At 47.9% G+C, this 17005-nt stretch overlaps 2 protein-coding genes across 4 annotated transcripts in view; both read left to right on the top strand.

Annotated features, from left to right (window-relative positions):
- STMN3 (stathmin 3) overlaps nucleotides 1-12263 on the top strand; it is a 47229-nt gene extending 34966 nt beyond the window's left edge. For both annotated transcript variants that reach the window (XM_048820417.2, XM_048820415.2), the window contains exons 3-6: nucleotides 1761-1856; nucleotides 2992-3167; nucleotides 4270-4461; nucleotides 5496-12263. In XM_048820417.2, the coding sequence (XP_048676374.1) occupies nucleotides 1761-1856; nucleotides 2992-3167; nucleotides 4270-4461; nucleotides 5496-5555 (524 nt within the window). In that variant the 3' untranslated portion in view covers nucleotides 5556-12263. The remainder of the gene's footprint in view (nucleotides 1-1760; nucleotides 1857-2991; nucleotides 3168-4269; nucleotides 4462-5495) is intronic.
- A 3583-nt stretch (nucleotides 12264-15846) lies between these two features.
- GMEB2 (glucocorticoid modulatory element binding protein 2) overlaps nucleotides 15847-17005 on the top strand; it is a 43270-nt gene continuing 42111 nt past the window's right edge. The window contains exon 1 of one of the 2 annotated variants that reach the window (XM_048820410.2): nucleotides 15847-16077. The gene's annotated coding sequence lies outside the window, so the exon portion shown is untranslated. Of the gene's footprint in view, nucleotides 16078-16300; nucleotides 16538-17005 lie in introns of those variants that run through there. The other variant, XM_048820409.2, reaches the window with a different exon arrangement.

Here is a 17005-nt window from a genome sequence, read left to right as displayed (position 1 = left end):
AGCAGTTTCCCCAGCTGTAAAATGGAGACAATACTTCCTCATCTGGCCATGGTGCAGTGAGGGTTAATTAACTCCTGCTGAGGGAAAGGGCACGTAGAAGTGTTGAGTACTGTTTGGTTCATTCCAAGAGCGCCTCTGTGTACAGGGGAGGAATGGGTTAACCTCAGAGAACATGGGTGCCTGCTATGCTGGGAAAGCAGACTCTGCAGACTGGGCCTGTTTTGTTCTGATTAGGGCAGCAGCTTAGTGTGCTCAGTGCCACCGAGGACTGCTGCAGCTGCAACCTGCTGTCGCAACAATGGCGAGCGAAGCCCACGCTAGCAGCAGCCCTGGGGCTGAGCCAGAAGGGATTGTGTATCCCAGTCTCGTTCACAGACAGTTGGGAGGAGGGAGAAACAGGCAGGTTTTACCATCATTGCAGACCAGAAGCAACCTTCCCTGAAAAGGGCAGAGGGGAGGTCCTAGGACAATGACCAGATCCATTTAAATTCTCTCTAATCTACTGCTGAGATAAAGATCTGCACTAGAGATGCTGCTGCACTGGAAAGTCAGAGGTGCAGGGATCTCCACTGTGGGCCTGCCACCCTCCCGGGCTCTTGGCTTCACAGTGTGCTGAATCGGCATTCTTTTTTTTGTGAGTCAGTGCCTCCAGCAGGAGTCCTTTTCCTGGGACTGTCCTGACCCATGTGACAGGTAGACCTGCCACAAAGATGCAGAGTGGCAGGATGGGGGTTCAGTGGACAATTCTTATCTTGCAAAACTTAGGGTCATTGACAATCCTGCTTATCCCAGCTAGAAGGTCAGAGGCACAGTAGCACCCCTTGGTGTGGTGAGTTTCGTCCTCAACGTTACCCAGTTAACTCATAGCAACCCCCTTTACGTCATCAAATTACCATCCAGGCAACCCTTAGCATCACTCAGTCTCTGTCGCCCTGAGCCCAGAGCTCTGTCCTTGGGCTGTGGCTTCAGGACACAGCCAGAGCCAGGTTTGTGGTCAGTTTCATTCACCCTGCAAGCTACAGTTAAAAGCCATTTACATGCATCATTGGTCCAGTTCTCAGTAGTGCTTCATTGAATATCAGGGTTGGAGGAGACCTCAGGAGGTCATCTAGTGCAACCCCCTGCTCAAAGCAGGACCAATCCCCAGTTTTTGCCCCAGATCCCTAAATGGGCCCCATCAAGGACTGAGCTCACAACTCTGGGTTTAGCAGGCCAACGCTCAAACCACTGAGCTATCCCTCCTTCCCCCAAATTTACCTTGGTTCCCAACAAACCTGGCCTTATCTCTTCTTTTCATTGTAAATTACTGATTGACATCAGAAATGCAGGATCATAAAATGGAGGGGATCCTCTCTACAGGCTGCAGGGTTTGCTTTTTAAATGTCATTCTTAATTACTGAGTTTGGAACTGTTTAGGGGAGGTATCTGGGCAGCCTTCACTGTGTAGTTATTTATAAGTGCTGAAATTCACCAGCTCCCAACCTGCCTTTCTTGCAACTGGGGGGAAGATTCCTCCTGGGTGATTCAGAGCTGCAAAGATGGTAAAACACATTTAAGGCATCTCCCTGTGTAGCTTACTGTACCGCAGTGGATGTGGGAATCACTGATACAGTATCTCAGCATCTGACTATTTGGAAAGGCCTTCAGAGAGTCCAGTAGTGACAAATGAGTCTCTGTGTATCCCTCTGCTTCCTTCCCCCTGAGAAAGACATGAGACTGCCAGTAGACCTCTCCACTCATTGCTGTTTGTTTCTTTTCAGCCTACAAGGAGAAAATGAAGGAGCTGTCCTTGCTCTCACTGATCTGCTCCTGTTTCCACACTCAGCCGCACCCCAATACCATCTACCAGTATGGAGGTAAATGACATACGCACAGAATCTCTTGTAGATCCAATCTGCAGGCAGCTTCTGTAAATCTTGGAGGACTTCAGTACATTAGGCTGGGTTCCTGACTAGGGAGAGAGACCGTTTTCATGTCCTGATCCAAGTTTTCTGTATTACTGGAGCATGGTATTTTAGTCCAGTTCCTTAGAATAGGTTTCAGAGTAGCAGCCATGTTAGTCTGTATCCGCAAAAAGAAAAGGAGGACTTGTGGCACCTTAAAGACTAACAAATTTAATTGAGCATAAGCTTTCGTGAGCTACATCCGATAAAGTGAGCTGTAGCTCACGAAAGCTTATGCTCAAATAAATTGGTTAGTCTCTAAGGTGCCACAAGTCCTCCTTTTTCTTTTTCCTTAGAATAGTTTATTAACCTGTGACCCATATTTACACACAGAGAAACAGTAGGACTGTTACCAAACAGCATCATTACATATCCTGGGATATGAGTCTTGATGTTATCAGCAGTATGGCCTTTCTGTGGCTGCCATCAGCTATGCTGTACTTATTCTGTGGCTTTAAGATTAATTGCATTGGCTACACAACACAATTCTGTATGCAGTTCCTGTGAAAAGCCCCTGAATGGGCAGAGAGAAAGATCCTGCTGCTGGATCTTTCAGATAGAATGTAAGACCAAGGTATTGACCTCCTGTGGTCACCAAAGGCCTCGTGGTCCTTTTCATAAGAGCAGGGAAGTTAATTCCGGTGTCCTGGCCAAACTCCAACATGGGTAATTCCATTCTGCCTCCCAAAATTCCCCCTGCAGGTTCAGCTGGATCCCCGAATCCCCTTTACTTACTGACCACCACTGCCTACTGTTGGTCTGCACCATAACATGTGACAATGATGCTCCTACTTCTAGGTTGTACAGTGTCATTGTCCCTTTTACCAGCAATTAATGATTGACTTCAAATTCTCACCTCTCTGAAACTCTCCAGCAGAGACTCAAGTGACAATACACCCCATTTAGAAGCATCTCATCACAACCAGGTCTCACTTGGTGATCATAGCTTCAGGGCTTGACTTAGCAGCTTCTGCAAGGTGTCTTTATCAAATTAGCTCTTTCATAAGTGTCCTATAATCCATCAAGTGCTTCTGTTCTTCTGTCATAGACATGGAGGTGAAGCAGCTGGACAAAAGGGCATCTGGCCAGAGCTTTGAAGTGATCCTGAAGTCCCCTTCGGACTTGTCCCCGGAGAGTCCAGTCCTCTCTTCTCCCCCTAAGAAGAAGGACCTGTCCCTGGAGGAGCTGCAGAAGAGGCTGGAGGCTGCAGAGGAGAGGAGGAAGGTAGCAGGATATTCTAGGGAAATGCTAACTTATATGACCAATCATGTTTTAACCAAGCCCTCCAAGTGACCGCAACTCATAATTGGGGACAGAAAAACAGATACAGTGCTGGGGGTGAACAACACCGTTGATTTTACTTAGGAGCCACATCTTGTGATTGGTAATAGTGCTGTGTGTTACACTCTTGTTCAACCCCCAGTTGTTAGGTTTGATGTAGGAATCACTGGATGAAATTCTCTGGCCTGTGTTATGCAGGAGGTTAGAACAGATGATCACATTGGTCCCTTCTGGCCTTAAAATCTGTGGATCTATGGAATCCTGTGGTCCTCTGGTTTAGATTTTCATAAAGAATTATATGTGTGACCCGATGCTGCAGAATGAAAATCTCTATCACTAGCTATCTCTATAGGAGATATAAATATAAGCCACACATCCAGTAAAGCTTAGAATCAGTGCCTTTTGCACCATGTCATTGCTTTTTTAACAGCTGGCAATGCTCTTTTTGCACTTCATTTATGACCATAATTTAAAGTCTTAATAGAGAAAAATATTGGAAAATTAGAGAAACTATAAAAAGAGGCAAACCACAACACTACAGAAACTTGTGGGTAAGAGCAGGAGAAGAGGCAGTTTAATATATAGGGACAGATTTCCAGAGGAGTCTCTACATAGCTTGCAAATTGCACCAACAATATTGCTCACACAGCAAAGACAGAATTTGGGATGTTTAACATCTACCTGCCTGAAATGCAGGTGCAAATGTAGAGGTTTGAAAATTTGTCGCATGTGATCTAGAAAGGATTTGTGGGGTGAGGAGAACATGGTCGCAATATCTAAATATCATCTAATGGATGGAGGGGGGTAGCCACATGAATGCAAGATGGTTGGACAAGAAGCAATGGTCAAAGCCTTAAGAGGGGCAGATCAGTTTAGAGTAAATATTGAGTGCAAATCCTATAACAGAGTTGCTAGGTTTTGGACAGACACCCAAAGGAGGTGGTTGTGGCACCTCCAGGGAGACATTGCAGATCAGATCAGGGAAGCATCTCTGAGACAAGGGACATGAAGAATTCCTTTCACACACACTATTGGCTTCCCACAGACCCAGGAGGCCCAAGTGCTGAAGCAGCTGGCGGAGAAGCGGGAGCATGAGCGGGAGGTGCTGCACAAGGCCCTGGAGGAGAACAATAACTTCAGCCGGCTGGCTGAGGAGAAGCTCAACTACAAGATGGAGCTGAGCAAGGAGATCCGTGAAGCTCACCTAGCTGCCTTGAGGGAGCGACTGCGTGAGAAGGCAAGTGCTAGATTCCCTTGTCCCAGCACACCTAGAGAATGGGCAGGGCCAGGACACCTGCCTATATTATAGTGGCTACTGGTACCAAAGCCTTTGCCTAGCATCTGTAGCTTGGCCTGCTGACCTCAGACACAGCTGGGATGTTCACCATGAGAGCAGAGCTCTGTATACAATCTATATCTCCTGCACCACCATTTTTCTAGGCTACCTTGTGTAACTCTCCCTCCCCAAGGTGTTGAATGTGCTCTGCTCACCCCTTCCCTCTGGAGCCCTGCTCCCCAGTTTTCTTCCTTCTCTCTCTCTCTCTCTCTCTCTGCCTCATACGTTTTTGGAGGGGGGTGGGACTCTATACTTGGCTGTGTGAAAGTGAGCACTGAGTTTTGGGCACTTTCTTACCACATCTGACCTCTCCTCCATCAGAACAGGTACTAAACAGAGTTCTTCAGCAGTAGCTCAGGATACCATGAGATGGAGGAGACGTGCACCTGAGATCAGTGTAGCAGGCTCAGGCTCCCCCTCCTCCGGTCTAATGGCAGAGAACGTTACTTTATCTTCTGCTGGCCCTTGCTTGGGAGCCCAAAGGCAGCACTGACCTCAGGTCTCCTCTGCTGCACTGCGGTTTGATAACTGCTCATCTCTGGGGCCAGAGGCTACAACCGCTTCCGGTCTCAGTGTGGGGTAGGACATCATTTGTGTGGGGCTCCTTCTGTGAGCCAGCTGCAGCAGGCTCTGAACACTGGTACTGAAGACCCATTCACAGAACATTCATGTGATATGCCTGGTCTTCTGAGCTCTGCATAGGAGGGGGCTAAAATTACCCTAGGTGTAAGTCTAGTGGCTTCAGTGGAATTACACCAACTGTGACAATGTTCTAGTGTATGTGTTTGATGGTGCCAGGCTCCTGAGGATGAGGAGATGCATGCACAAAAACAGAAACTGTTCAGTTGTAGATTAAACTGAGAGGAGACGGGAAACAGCCTTGGGTTTGCCCGATGCAGCCTGCAGACGCTGTAACCCTTTCCATGTCTTTGCAGGAACTGCATGCAGCTGAGGTTCGCCGGAACAAGGAACAGCGGGAGGAGATCTCTGGATAAAGGGCTTTTCTACACATCTAGCACCTGGTTCCTGATAACCAACCAACCAACCAACCACCCAACCCATTTTATTTTGTTTGTCTAGATGCAACATTCGGTTCCTCATTTCCCCCCACCCTCTGGTGTTCGTTCCTCAGCTACACGCTTCTCTCTCTCCATCCTTAACTGTTCAGTACTTGTGGGGGATCACAGGCCATGGGGTACCTCTAAGCATAATAGCAGCTAGTTCATATGAAGTATAGAATCAGTCAATAACCAATCAATCAGCTTCTCTTTGGGATTTTGTTCTTTTTTAAAAATCTTTCTTAAACAGATGTAAAGAATTCAGATATTAATAAATTCAACCAGCAGTGTCATGGAGATATGGATTTTCTATCCAGAGCTTATACTACTCTTGGTATTTGCTCTGAGCCAGATATCAGTGTCAAGACAATGGGCAGTTAATAGTGAGGATTTCTTCCTTGTGAGGGAGTGGTTAATGGATCCATTGTTTCCCAGCAGATGGAGAAGGAGACCAGATGGCTCAAGGAATTGGTTATGTCATGCAGAGCCTTTCACCTTGGGTCACTGGTTTGAAGCCAGCCCAGGTAGGTAGTGACTTAGTCGTTACTTTCTGATAGTGCTTTGGTAGCCCATGTGAAATTAGCTGGGGGTCTCAGAGCCTAGTGGACAGGTGCCCATATCACAGAAAGTACCATCACCACAGGCATTAGTGGATAGCCTAGTCGGCCACGGGCTGAATAAGCCTGTAGACTGAACTACCCTCTCAGTTGTAGAGGCAAGACTGGGGCACGCTGGCTAAGCAGTGTCAGGGAAGCCTGCACAGTTACTGCCTGTGTTGAACCCGATTCTATGGATAATCGGGGTGGCTCGATTTCCAGGACTGTCAATCAATTTCACAAACAATAACATTTCACTTCAGTAAGTAAATAAACAAACTAGAAAGGGTATGTGATTGTGAATCAGCCCACCAGCCTTTAGAAAAACTCTAATTTGGGAGAATTATTGTTCCCTCTTCCCAAAGATGGATGTGACTCTTCAATACCATTACAGGAGAGACATTTGGACCAAAGATCATAGAATGAACCAGAGAGCTCTGGCTCTTCGGTGTAGCAAAGGACACCCTGATCTCTTCAATGGTATTTCCAGAATGGCAGCTTTGGAAAAGACAGGTGTGTGTGTGGGGGTGGTTGGGGGGGGAACACGCTGCCAGGGAGAGGACAGAAGGGGTTAGGAGATGTTTGTGTACCTGCTTCTGGTGCAGTCACGGCGGTAGAAATGTAAGGTCATTGTTTACAGAGATGGCTGCTGTAAAAGCAGATGATGAGCCAACTGTAAGCGGTCTGCCATTCCATCACTGAGGTCAATAGAGTTGCAGACGCTTAACGCCAGATCTGAATTTGACTTGATTGATACATCAACTGGCCTTTTTATGTCTGTGGCTAAAGTGCAAGAAGGCACCATCTTAAACTCAGTGAAGACTTGTTATAGGGTGTTTGTGCAGGATTCGGCTTGCACAAGAGCATTTCCTTGTGGGAGGATGTTGTGGGGGAGAACATGGCAGCTCTTTTTCCTTTTGGAACATAGAGCAGCAAAGATTCTTTCCTCCCACCTTCCAACTTTTGCAGTGTACTGGTACCTTTCTTCCAGACCAGTGCAGTGTTTCCAAGGAAAGGGAACAGGAATATAGGCACAGATACGGGAAGGAATCATGGACTGAAATTCATCCTCACTGTGTCACAAACTTCCCCTCTCCCAATGGCCATAATGGAGTCTGTTTCGGAACCCAGGATGAACTAACAGGCCATCAAGGGGAACAGGAGGTTACTTTCTAGTAACTGGTGCCCTTTGCACACATTACCTTCAAAAAGCCACTCTTTAGGTGAGGCACACTACTCCTCCAGTGCGGCTCTGTGGAGGCAGTGTCACCAAGGAGAATAACTTGTCCAAACAACTATATGCTCTTGGCCCAGTGGGTGCCGCAGACATGTATATACTGCTTCCTTTTACTGTACATAGAATGGTTCCTGGCAGTTGTGTAGGCAGGCGCTGAGGGGTGTCACAAACCAGGGTTGGGATAAGCAGGGCTGGAATGTCATCTAGCACAAAGGCACCAGGTGGTGTCAAGATGCCAAAGCAGATAGGGATTTCATATTTGGTGTAAAGTTCCCCTTGCGCCCCCCTCCCCCAACAAATATTTGCTGACTCAGTTCTGAAGCTGCAGGTTTTCCATCTACAACGAGCTGGCAGAGTGTAAGGAATCTGCCATGCCCCAAACCAGATGGGTAGCAATTGGTCACAAAAGCCAAATAGTGTGGTAAAGAAGTGACAGCAGCTGCTGGAAACAAGGCCGCTAGCCTCTCCCTAATCTACCAGAGAATAAATTCTCCTTTTAAATAGAGAAGATCCCTCTATGGCCACAACATGTTTATGGATATTAGGGAAAAGCTCTGCTCCAAAGGGAAGGGCTAGCTTAGCCACAAACCTCTCTGCCAGGGTCAGAGAAAGGCCAGGACTGTTGTTTGGCCCCAGCAGTGTCCAGGGACAGGAAGCATGTTAGGGGCAGGGTAGGGAAAAGGAAAGGAAACTGAGGGTTGAATTTCTTAACAGTAGCTAATGATCAATTTGTAAGTAGCAGTTGTCTTAGATAAGCATCTGTGTACACTGCGGAATCATCGCCAGAATCATCTCATCCTTATAGTGACAATAAATTTTAAAGTTAATGAATAAATAAATAAAATGTTTGTGTGTAAGAAATGGTTGAAACTGTCAAATGTCCGTGTCTCACACCGGTGGGAGCTGAGAAGATGTCTGCAAGATATTAACCCTGTCCTACTCTCTGTAGTGCTGAGTGTTTGCTTGGTGTGTAATTCTGACCTGAAGCTTGTTGTAAATACTGTTTTTAGTACTATGATGATGATTATTATTATCAGAAATGTTGTAGTCATGAGCACGAGATTAAAACCAATGAGAAACAACCATTTCCACTTTGATTACCCACTGGGCTCAAAAGAATTTGGAGGCAGGGCCAGGTGAGGGCAGGACGCCTGCGGCTGTGGGATCTAGGCCCAGAGAGAGCAGTACATCGAGAGCCAAGTGGCAGCACAGTGCATAGCTGTTTGCTGCCTGCTGAGTGGCTGGGCTGCTTCAGGTGGAAGGTAAATCAGGGAGTCAGGAGTAGGAGGCAGACCAAAGAGTCCTTCAGGCAGGGTGGGTGGGAACTGGGAGAATTCATTCCAGGAGTGGGGCAGAAGGAGGATCAGGAGAAAAAATCTAATGGGTGGGACGTGATGTTTCAAACACAACCCTAAAATGTAATGGAGCCGGGTCCAATTTAGTATTAATTCAACTCTGCCTCTGCAGAGGTAGTCCAGTCTATTTCCTGTAACCAGGGAACAAGACTGAAGAAATGGATGGTTCTATGTATGATGCAGAAGAAAGTGGGTAGCTGCAGACTGGTCTTTGTTGGGGGCCTTCCTTCCCTTATCCTGTACAGTCACCAGGTCTCAATTTTTGCCTCTGCTTGTATCTTCCATCTCAGACTTTCATGGTGAAGCTCCCAGTTCAAGATCGCCTCCACACAGTTACAGGCCAATTTTGATCTCAGGTGAAGACTTATTCTTGCAATAGCTTGCCTGACAAATACTCAAATTGGTGATTCACACAAGATCTGGCCAGAGAGGTGCCTAGGATATAGCGCTTGTGCAGACGGGAGAGCTGGGAACCTCATTTTCTTCACCTTTACACCTTCAGTGCTGTGAGGTACAGTGGACATGGCAGGAAAATGCATTCGTGCAGGATAAACTGATGCATCAGGCAGAGAAACAGGGGCGTGTCAGGTAGAGGTTTGCATCAGTAATGTCAGGGAAAGGTTTGTTACATCTGATGGGATATGTCATGTCAGGGAAAAATGCTTGTATGGTGTGCCCAGGTGAATCAGGTATAACATGGCGCTGTGTCTGCCCCGTGCAACTGAATGTCAGGGAAATGAGTTTGTCCAGTGCCACTGGCTGTATCAGGGCAACGTGTTTGGTTTCTGTGGCTGTGTGCCTCTGGGAATGCAATTCCTGTTGCTTGTAGGGACATCCCACTAACACTGCTGATGAAACGTTTGCACAGTCCAGACTGCAGCAGAGAGGTTAATGACAGATGCAAGATACATGCCTGAACTAACGCTGTGCCTGACAGCATCATACATCGCTTTGATCTTCAGTTCACAAATCCACATCACCTCACAATTATTTCATTCCTGTTGACGTCCCAGAATTGCTAACAAGCAGTTTGTGCCTGAAGAGGGGTTTCTTACCCCGCCCCCACCCCATTAACTCCCTTATATTTCCATCACACTTCATTTTTCTTGTGGCTCTTCAGCCATTCCCTCATGTTGCCATCTTCAGGTATTTTCCGTGGCATGCAATTTACAAATTCCTGTGGCACCATTTCTTATGACAGGGCTTGAGCTCCTTCTGTGGCCTTTTAGGGTATATCTACTTGGCAATAAAATACCCATGGCTATCCTACATCACCTGACTTGCGCTCATGGGGCTCAGGCTGTAAGGCTATAAAATTTCAGTGTAGACATTCGGCCTTGGGCTGGAGCCCAGGCTCTGGGACCTTCCCTTCTTGCCGGGTCCCAGAGCCCATGTTTCAGTTCAAGCCTGAATGTCTACAGTGTAGTTTTGTAGCCCCTGAGCCAAGAGGAAAAGTCAGCTAACACAGGCCAACTGCACATGTTTTATTGCAGTGCAGCCATACCCTTAGACGCTCATTGATGGGAATTTCTAACTAGACTTGCTGTTAGTGGCTGCATTTAAGAGCATATCTACTTGCGTAACAGCGTATCTACTTTGGGCCACACTCTCTTTCGGTGTAACTTCAATGAAGTCGGTATTTACACCAGCAGAGAATTTAGTCTAATGTATACTCCAGGTGTAACAGAAAGAACTGTGGTAGCAAAAGACCACCAGTGTGTATACACATTTCAAATTCCTAGCTCCCTCCCTGTTCTCTTGGGCAAATTAAAGACTCCTACCCTGTAGAGAAAAAGGAAGATGAACCTGAAGATAAATTATTTCCCAGGTGTCACAAGCATCTTGGTGATTAGCAATTCTTGGGTAAGAACTAGAACAATCTGGCTCATGTTCCAAATATTAGACTTTCCGTTTGCTTTATTTAGAGGAAGTATTCAGATTTGGTTTTAAGGGATTCTCTCAAGGCTGTACGGCCCATAAAGTGACAACAGAGTGCTCCTCGTTCATGTCTATTTTGGAAGTTCACTCCATTTTTTGTTGTGTTCTCAAATAAACCTTGCCGCAGTCAGAGTGTGGGAGTTACCCCAGATGCTAGCCTTTTAGTGCCACTGGCAATTCACAGACAATTGCGTGCATGTTCCAATAGGGGATCAGAGCTGTGACACTGCTCCTGTAAAGTGTAAATTTCAGGTTTTTTCCCTTGCCAGGACCAGTGAGACTCCCTGCCCCTGGTTCTGTTTAACTTTGTTGTCTCACGTAACTGGCTTCATTCCATTAAGCAGCATTACTGGCTTTGCGCACTTGCAGTGGTGACGGCCGTGTATTCACATACAGTGAGCATGCACAGACATGCGCATGTGTATACACTCTATATGCATACGCCCACCTATCACCACATCAAACTTGAAACAAGAGTCAGGGAATGGCTGTTTATGGTGCTATAGAGACTTACTGCAAACCATGCTAGGAATGACATGACATATTAGGACCAATAAACTCCATCTCTGTACAGGTGCCTAAGTAATGTAGATGAGGGGCACAAACCAGCATTTAGGTTTCTATAACCCAGAGCCTACTCGGGGCTGAGGGGATAACCAACTTCACTGGAAGCTGGAGGGATGTTATCTGAACACAGGAAGTGCAGCCAGGAATGCCTGACTTGGGCAAGTCATTTGGGGTAAGTCTACCCTGAAAGAAAAAGAAAAAAAAAGCCTGCAGCCCCAGAGTCTCAGAGCTCGGATCAACTGACTTGGGCTGGCGCTACAGGGCTAAAAATAAAGCAGACATTTCTGCTCAGTCTGAACCCCGCCCACGCCGGGTTTCAGAGCCTGAGCCCTGCCCAAGCAGGCATGTCTGCAGCGCTACTTTTAGCCCCATAACACGAGCCCCATAAGCCCACATCAGTTGATCCCGGGTGCTGAGGCTTGCTGCCGCAGATTTTCTTGCGGCATAGAGGTACCCTCCACTTCTCTGTGTCTCTCAGTTCCCTCATCTGTAACACGGGGTAATAATACTTCCCTACCTCACAGGGGTGTTGAGAGGATTAACAAGTTAATGTCTGCACAGCACTTTGAAGATGGAAAGCACTCTGCAAGTGCTGAGTATTATGACTATTAGGCCATCAGCCACCTCCCTGCAAAGACAAAAATTAAACAATGGGCCCATTCAGTTCCCCAGGGCTGCCCCCGTGTTCTCTCTGGAGCCAATTTGGATTTGAATATCATTGGCCTTGTGCAGGATTCACTCCTCATGACCCAGTGCGTGCTATCTTTGCTCTTCCCAAATAGCTCAATAAGATACTGTAAATGGTGTTATGAACAGACTTTCCATCACTGTAATGGAGCCTTGTCTGGTTCCTTTAGGTCTACCACGTGCATTTAATTGTCAACTTGAGGTTGTTGTTGTGCAAAAGAAGTGATTATGAAAAACAAAAAGAAATAAACTTGGTATGAAACCACATGCCTCCATTTCTCTTAATACACCCAATTTATTTTAATCTTCCACGGCTTCTGTTCTTGTTGGGAAAATAATAACTCAGCAGAATATAAAACTGGCTCAAAGATAGAGTATGGAATCTAGGTTTTTGTTAAACTAAATAGTAATTATTGCCCATCCTTAAAGACAGCTCACAGATCTGTAATTTAACTACATTCTCCAGGAGAAAAACTAACTAATTAAACACTTCAATGCAGATAACACCATTATTTTACCTAATCCTAGGGGAAGTGAAGAGTTCAAAGCCCTTTCATGAGGAGAGAAGGATCAAAAACTCAGCAGTCAGTTGTCAAAAAAAAGGGTTAAAATTCTGGGAAACCTACAAACATCTTTTAGCATTGGCCCTTACTCAGCTCAGCAGAAGTAGCTTTTACCTAAAAAAAATTTCTTTTTTAAAAAAAAGCAACCTCATTCCAAAACGTTGCACTTTATACCCGCTCAAATCTCCTTGGAAAGGCACCTCCATCCTGGGATACAAGGGAAGGCCTCATGCCACTGGGTGCCTATTAACTTCAACAGTATTTGAAGGTCAATGTCTTACAAGGACAGGATCTAAGAAAACATCCAGGAAGTCCAGTAAACCAGCTCCTGCACCCGAAGTCACAGGCAATGGAATGTTTCAGAGTAGCAGCCGTGTTAGTCTGTATCTGCAAAAAGAAAAGGAGGACTTGTGGCACCTTAGAGACTAAACAATGTATTTGAGCATAAGCTTTCGTGAGCTACAGCTCACTTCATCGGATGCATTCAGTGGAAAATACAGTGGGGAAAATGGAATATACACGGTCATGAGTAGGGGATACAAAGGGCAATACTGGTCTTTTAAACCTAGTGAGTTATCTGCACTTAAGACCATAGGACACAGGGGAAGGGCATGGAGGACATCTAGAGAGAAGAAATAGAAGCTGCAGTTAAGATTTTTCAAAGTGGCCCAGGGGATTTCTCCATTTAAATGGAAGATGTTTGGCTAAATTCCCTGTATGCTCTGGACATTTTACCTCACATCCATTTTTGCTTTCACTGGATGAAATTTTGGCTAATTTGGCAAATGGCCAATGTCACAATCTTACCCCCTTTGTATGAAAACATCTATAAAAGTGGATCGCCATCTAGACTGTATCAGCTTTTAATGATCCCATTAAAAATAGCACAACTGTGGCAGAATTCAAGAATCTTCATTTATAGATGAGAAACTGAAACGAATGGAAGACATGGGGTGGTGATGTTATAAGAAATAAGGGACTCCATTTCCTAATGGAGAAGTCTTCCATAACACCAGTTTAGGAAGGACAGTGAAAATAGCCATGAACCAATTACCGTGTCAACATTTGTGCACCAAGTCCTGAAGAGCCTGAGGCCCCAGGACATCTGCATGTGCGCACGAAGCCTGCAGAAGGGGCAGTTCTATCTTTACAGCACAATCCTCCTGTTTTTGAAAATAATCTATGTCCTTACTGGAGGGATAGTGCTGCCTCTGTATTTCTACATGCTCCACAATATACCACTGATCCTGCCTCAGGAATTTTTACAAAAAACATCACAGGAAGTTAGAACTAGTTCCCGTCCCCAGGAATGTAGGCAAGGCACTTAGACATCACAAGAGACTGTTTTCTTTATGCATATCTAGACTAAGTAACCTCATTCTCCTTGGTTTTTGTCAGCTTCTCTACAGCTGGTCACTGAGGGCCAGGTTCTTCTGTGTGTCATCCTCACAGCCCCATGAAGCGTCTCCCGTTCAGTCAGGCACATCTGCCCCGTCCCTATGTGTCCCTGCACCCCCTGATCCCCATGTATCTCTGAACCCCTCTCCCATTCAGCCCCTGGCTCAATGCTCTCACCCCACTAGCTCCTGAGCCCCCGCCCTAGTTGGTCCCTACCACTTACCCTTCTGAACCGCAGTCTGTGACCCCCCACAGCAGCCCTGTGTGCCCCACTGTTCCCCCCCACCCCCCAATATCCTCCATCCCTCCTAACCTGGCTCCACGGGCAGGGCCCCGTGATGAACACAGCCAGCTGCTGACTGTTACGGCTGGTCAGCAGCAGTTGTCTGTTCCCACGCACAGTGACCTCTGGTGGGAAAACGGCAGAACTGCAGCACTTGGGCAGAATAAAAATTCCACACTGGATATTAATTCTGCGGGTGCGCAGTGCTGCAGAATTTCCCCAGGAGTATACCATCTCAGGCTAACTAAGAGACTCCATCCCATCCTAGTGAACACTGACCTGGCCTCAGTAACTCATGCCTTAGTCCCCTCCTGGATGGACTAAAACAGTGCAATACACCTGTGCATGAAGCCATCAGCCCTTAGGAATCCCCAACACACAAAGAATGCTGCAGTTTCTCTCCTCAACAACACAAGCTACCATGATCATATCAAATCTGTTCTCTACTCTCTACACTACCTCCCATAAGAGCCCTAGTCAGATGGCATTAATGTGATCAGCTGGCCAGTATTTGACCAGGCTGGCCATTTTTTAATGGATTTTCCAGTTGCCATAAAAATAATTTAATCTGCCAGTTTTTTTTTTAACATGGGTCTAAAGATTTGCATTATTCTCACAATACACTGGAACACCTAATGTTAAAAGTTTCTATGTCCAGCTAAAGATGCTGCAGTGTTCCCACTTCCACAGTTTAAGCGGTAACAGAACAAAACTTTTGAAAATACAGCAGCTGTCTGCTCACCAACATGAAAGCGCATTGCATGTGTGTGTGAGGGGGTTTGAGACACTATTAGCGGCTGTTGAAGGGGACATTGCAGAGTTGGGTTGGGGTTGCGGTGGGATTGCCTTGTGGCGGAGCCAGGGGGGGGGACGTGGCTTTTTCTTTTTTTTTGTATTTCAAAGGTGATAACACTTCACCTGAGCTGATCTTCAAGAGACTGGATGCCAGGATACCTAACTGATTGCCTGATGCTCAGGTATTGATGACAGCACCACTTCTCAGGAGTCAGGCCAAGCATGAGGGAGCTGTCATTCACATGGATAAAGCTCATCTATACTGGTGAGAGAACTTTCTCATGGGCCAGTCACAGGTTGTGGAACAAACTTCACAAGATCCAAGAACCATCATAGGCATCATCACCTTTTGTTCCAAGTGCAAGATGCACTTTTTTTAACCTTGCCTTCAATATATACACATGTAGCAGAGCAGGCAAACAAAACAAAACAAATCATCAGAAAGAAAAAGAGAAAAAGAAGGGAGAACCACACGTGACAAACATTAGTCACTTTGCTTAATTCACTTCTGGAAGGTGCTCAGCTACTATGGTGAAAAGGGCAGTATAAGAACCTGAATTAAACTTAATATTTTAAATTTTATTGGACTAGCAAGGTTTGTGTATTATTTTAACTATCAGTGCAGTACTGTGAGTGTCTTAGCACAGATGCATTATAATAAAAAATATTACACCACCACCAGGAACTAGATGTTCACTAATTCTCCCTCATTGCAAGCTCTAGTGGTAAGGCCCAGAGTGTGACGTCGTTTGCGACATTTTAATATACATCTGCAAGAGCAACGTATTGCAGCCACCACCAATCCTAAACAGGATGCATGCACAGGTGCAATGCATGTACAGGCTGAAGGCAAACACAAAGGAAATGCACGTGCACACACAGAACGCTTGCAGAAACGGGAACGCAGGCAGATTAGCACTTAAATGTCGAAGCACCATGTAAACCCTTAATATGGAGGGGGAAAGGAGCGTGGGGAGAAAGGGCCAGCTCACAAACAGAACGTGCACCAAGTGAGATCCGTGCACCAGCCACCAAAGGAGGTAGGGACCACGCGCGCACGGAATGCAGGCACAAGTTGCGGCGGGAAGGTGCCTGCACAATGCCCAGAACAAAACGCACAACGCCCCGTGCCCCTGGAGCATGCACAGGCAGGTGGCCCAATGCACGAGCCCGCCGCAGCAGCAGCAGCTGCGGGAGCAGAGAGGCGGGCGCGCGCGCGCTCCCCCGCTGTGCTGAGCACAGAGGGGACAGAGCGAGGCCGGGGCCCGCGCCCCCCAGAACGTCCTGCCGCGCAGGCGCGCTAGGCCAGGCCGGCACCTATTTCACAGGCCGGCCGGCTCCACCGCCCCCGCTAAATAAGTCCCAGCAGCGCTGCCTTGCCCCCGCGTGCGCCTGCGCGGGGCAGAGCGGCGCGCGCCGGAGCCCGGCTCCCCCCTTCTCCCACCCGCCGCCTAACAAGGAGCCGGAGCCTGCGCGGGGCAGCGGGAGCCCCAGCCTGAGGTAAGAGCCGGGCCCGGCGCCGCCGCTGGGCCTCCGCACGCACCGTCCGGCCAGCGGGTCCCTGCGGAGCGTCAGGACGTTACGGCAGCGGCAGGGAGACGGCGGCAGCGCCCGGCCGCCCGCCCCGCTCCCCCCCCGCCCGGCGCTGCCAGCGTGAGCGCGCCCCCGCGCTCCCCCCCCCCCCGCCCGGCGTTGCCAGCGTGAGCGCGCCCCGCCTGCGCCGCCCCCGCCCCCGCCCGCGCTGGGACTGCGGGGGCCCCAGCGCGCGGGAGGGGAAGAAGCGGGCGCTGCCTCGCAGCTCGCGCGGGGGCTGCACGCGCCGCCTGTGGAAATGCCCCCTCCCGCCCCGTGGGGCTGCGCGCGGTGCCTGCCCGCCCCCCCGTGCGCGCACCCTCCCTGCCCCCCCGTGCGCGCACCCTCCCTCGTCCGGCTCCCCGGGCATCGCCTGCCGCTGAGCCGCGCGCGCCT

This window comes from Caretta caretta, chromosome 13, assembly GCF_965140235.1.
Source record: "Caretta caretta isolate rCarCar2 chromosome 13, rCarCar1.hap1, whole genome shotgun sequence".
NCBI lineage: Eukaryota > Metazoa > Chordata > Testudines > Cheloniidae > Caretta > Caretta caretta.
Note: the sequence above shows the minus strand (reverse complement) of the source record. Positions and strands in the feature narration are given on the sequence as shown.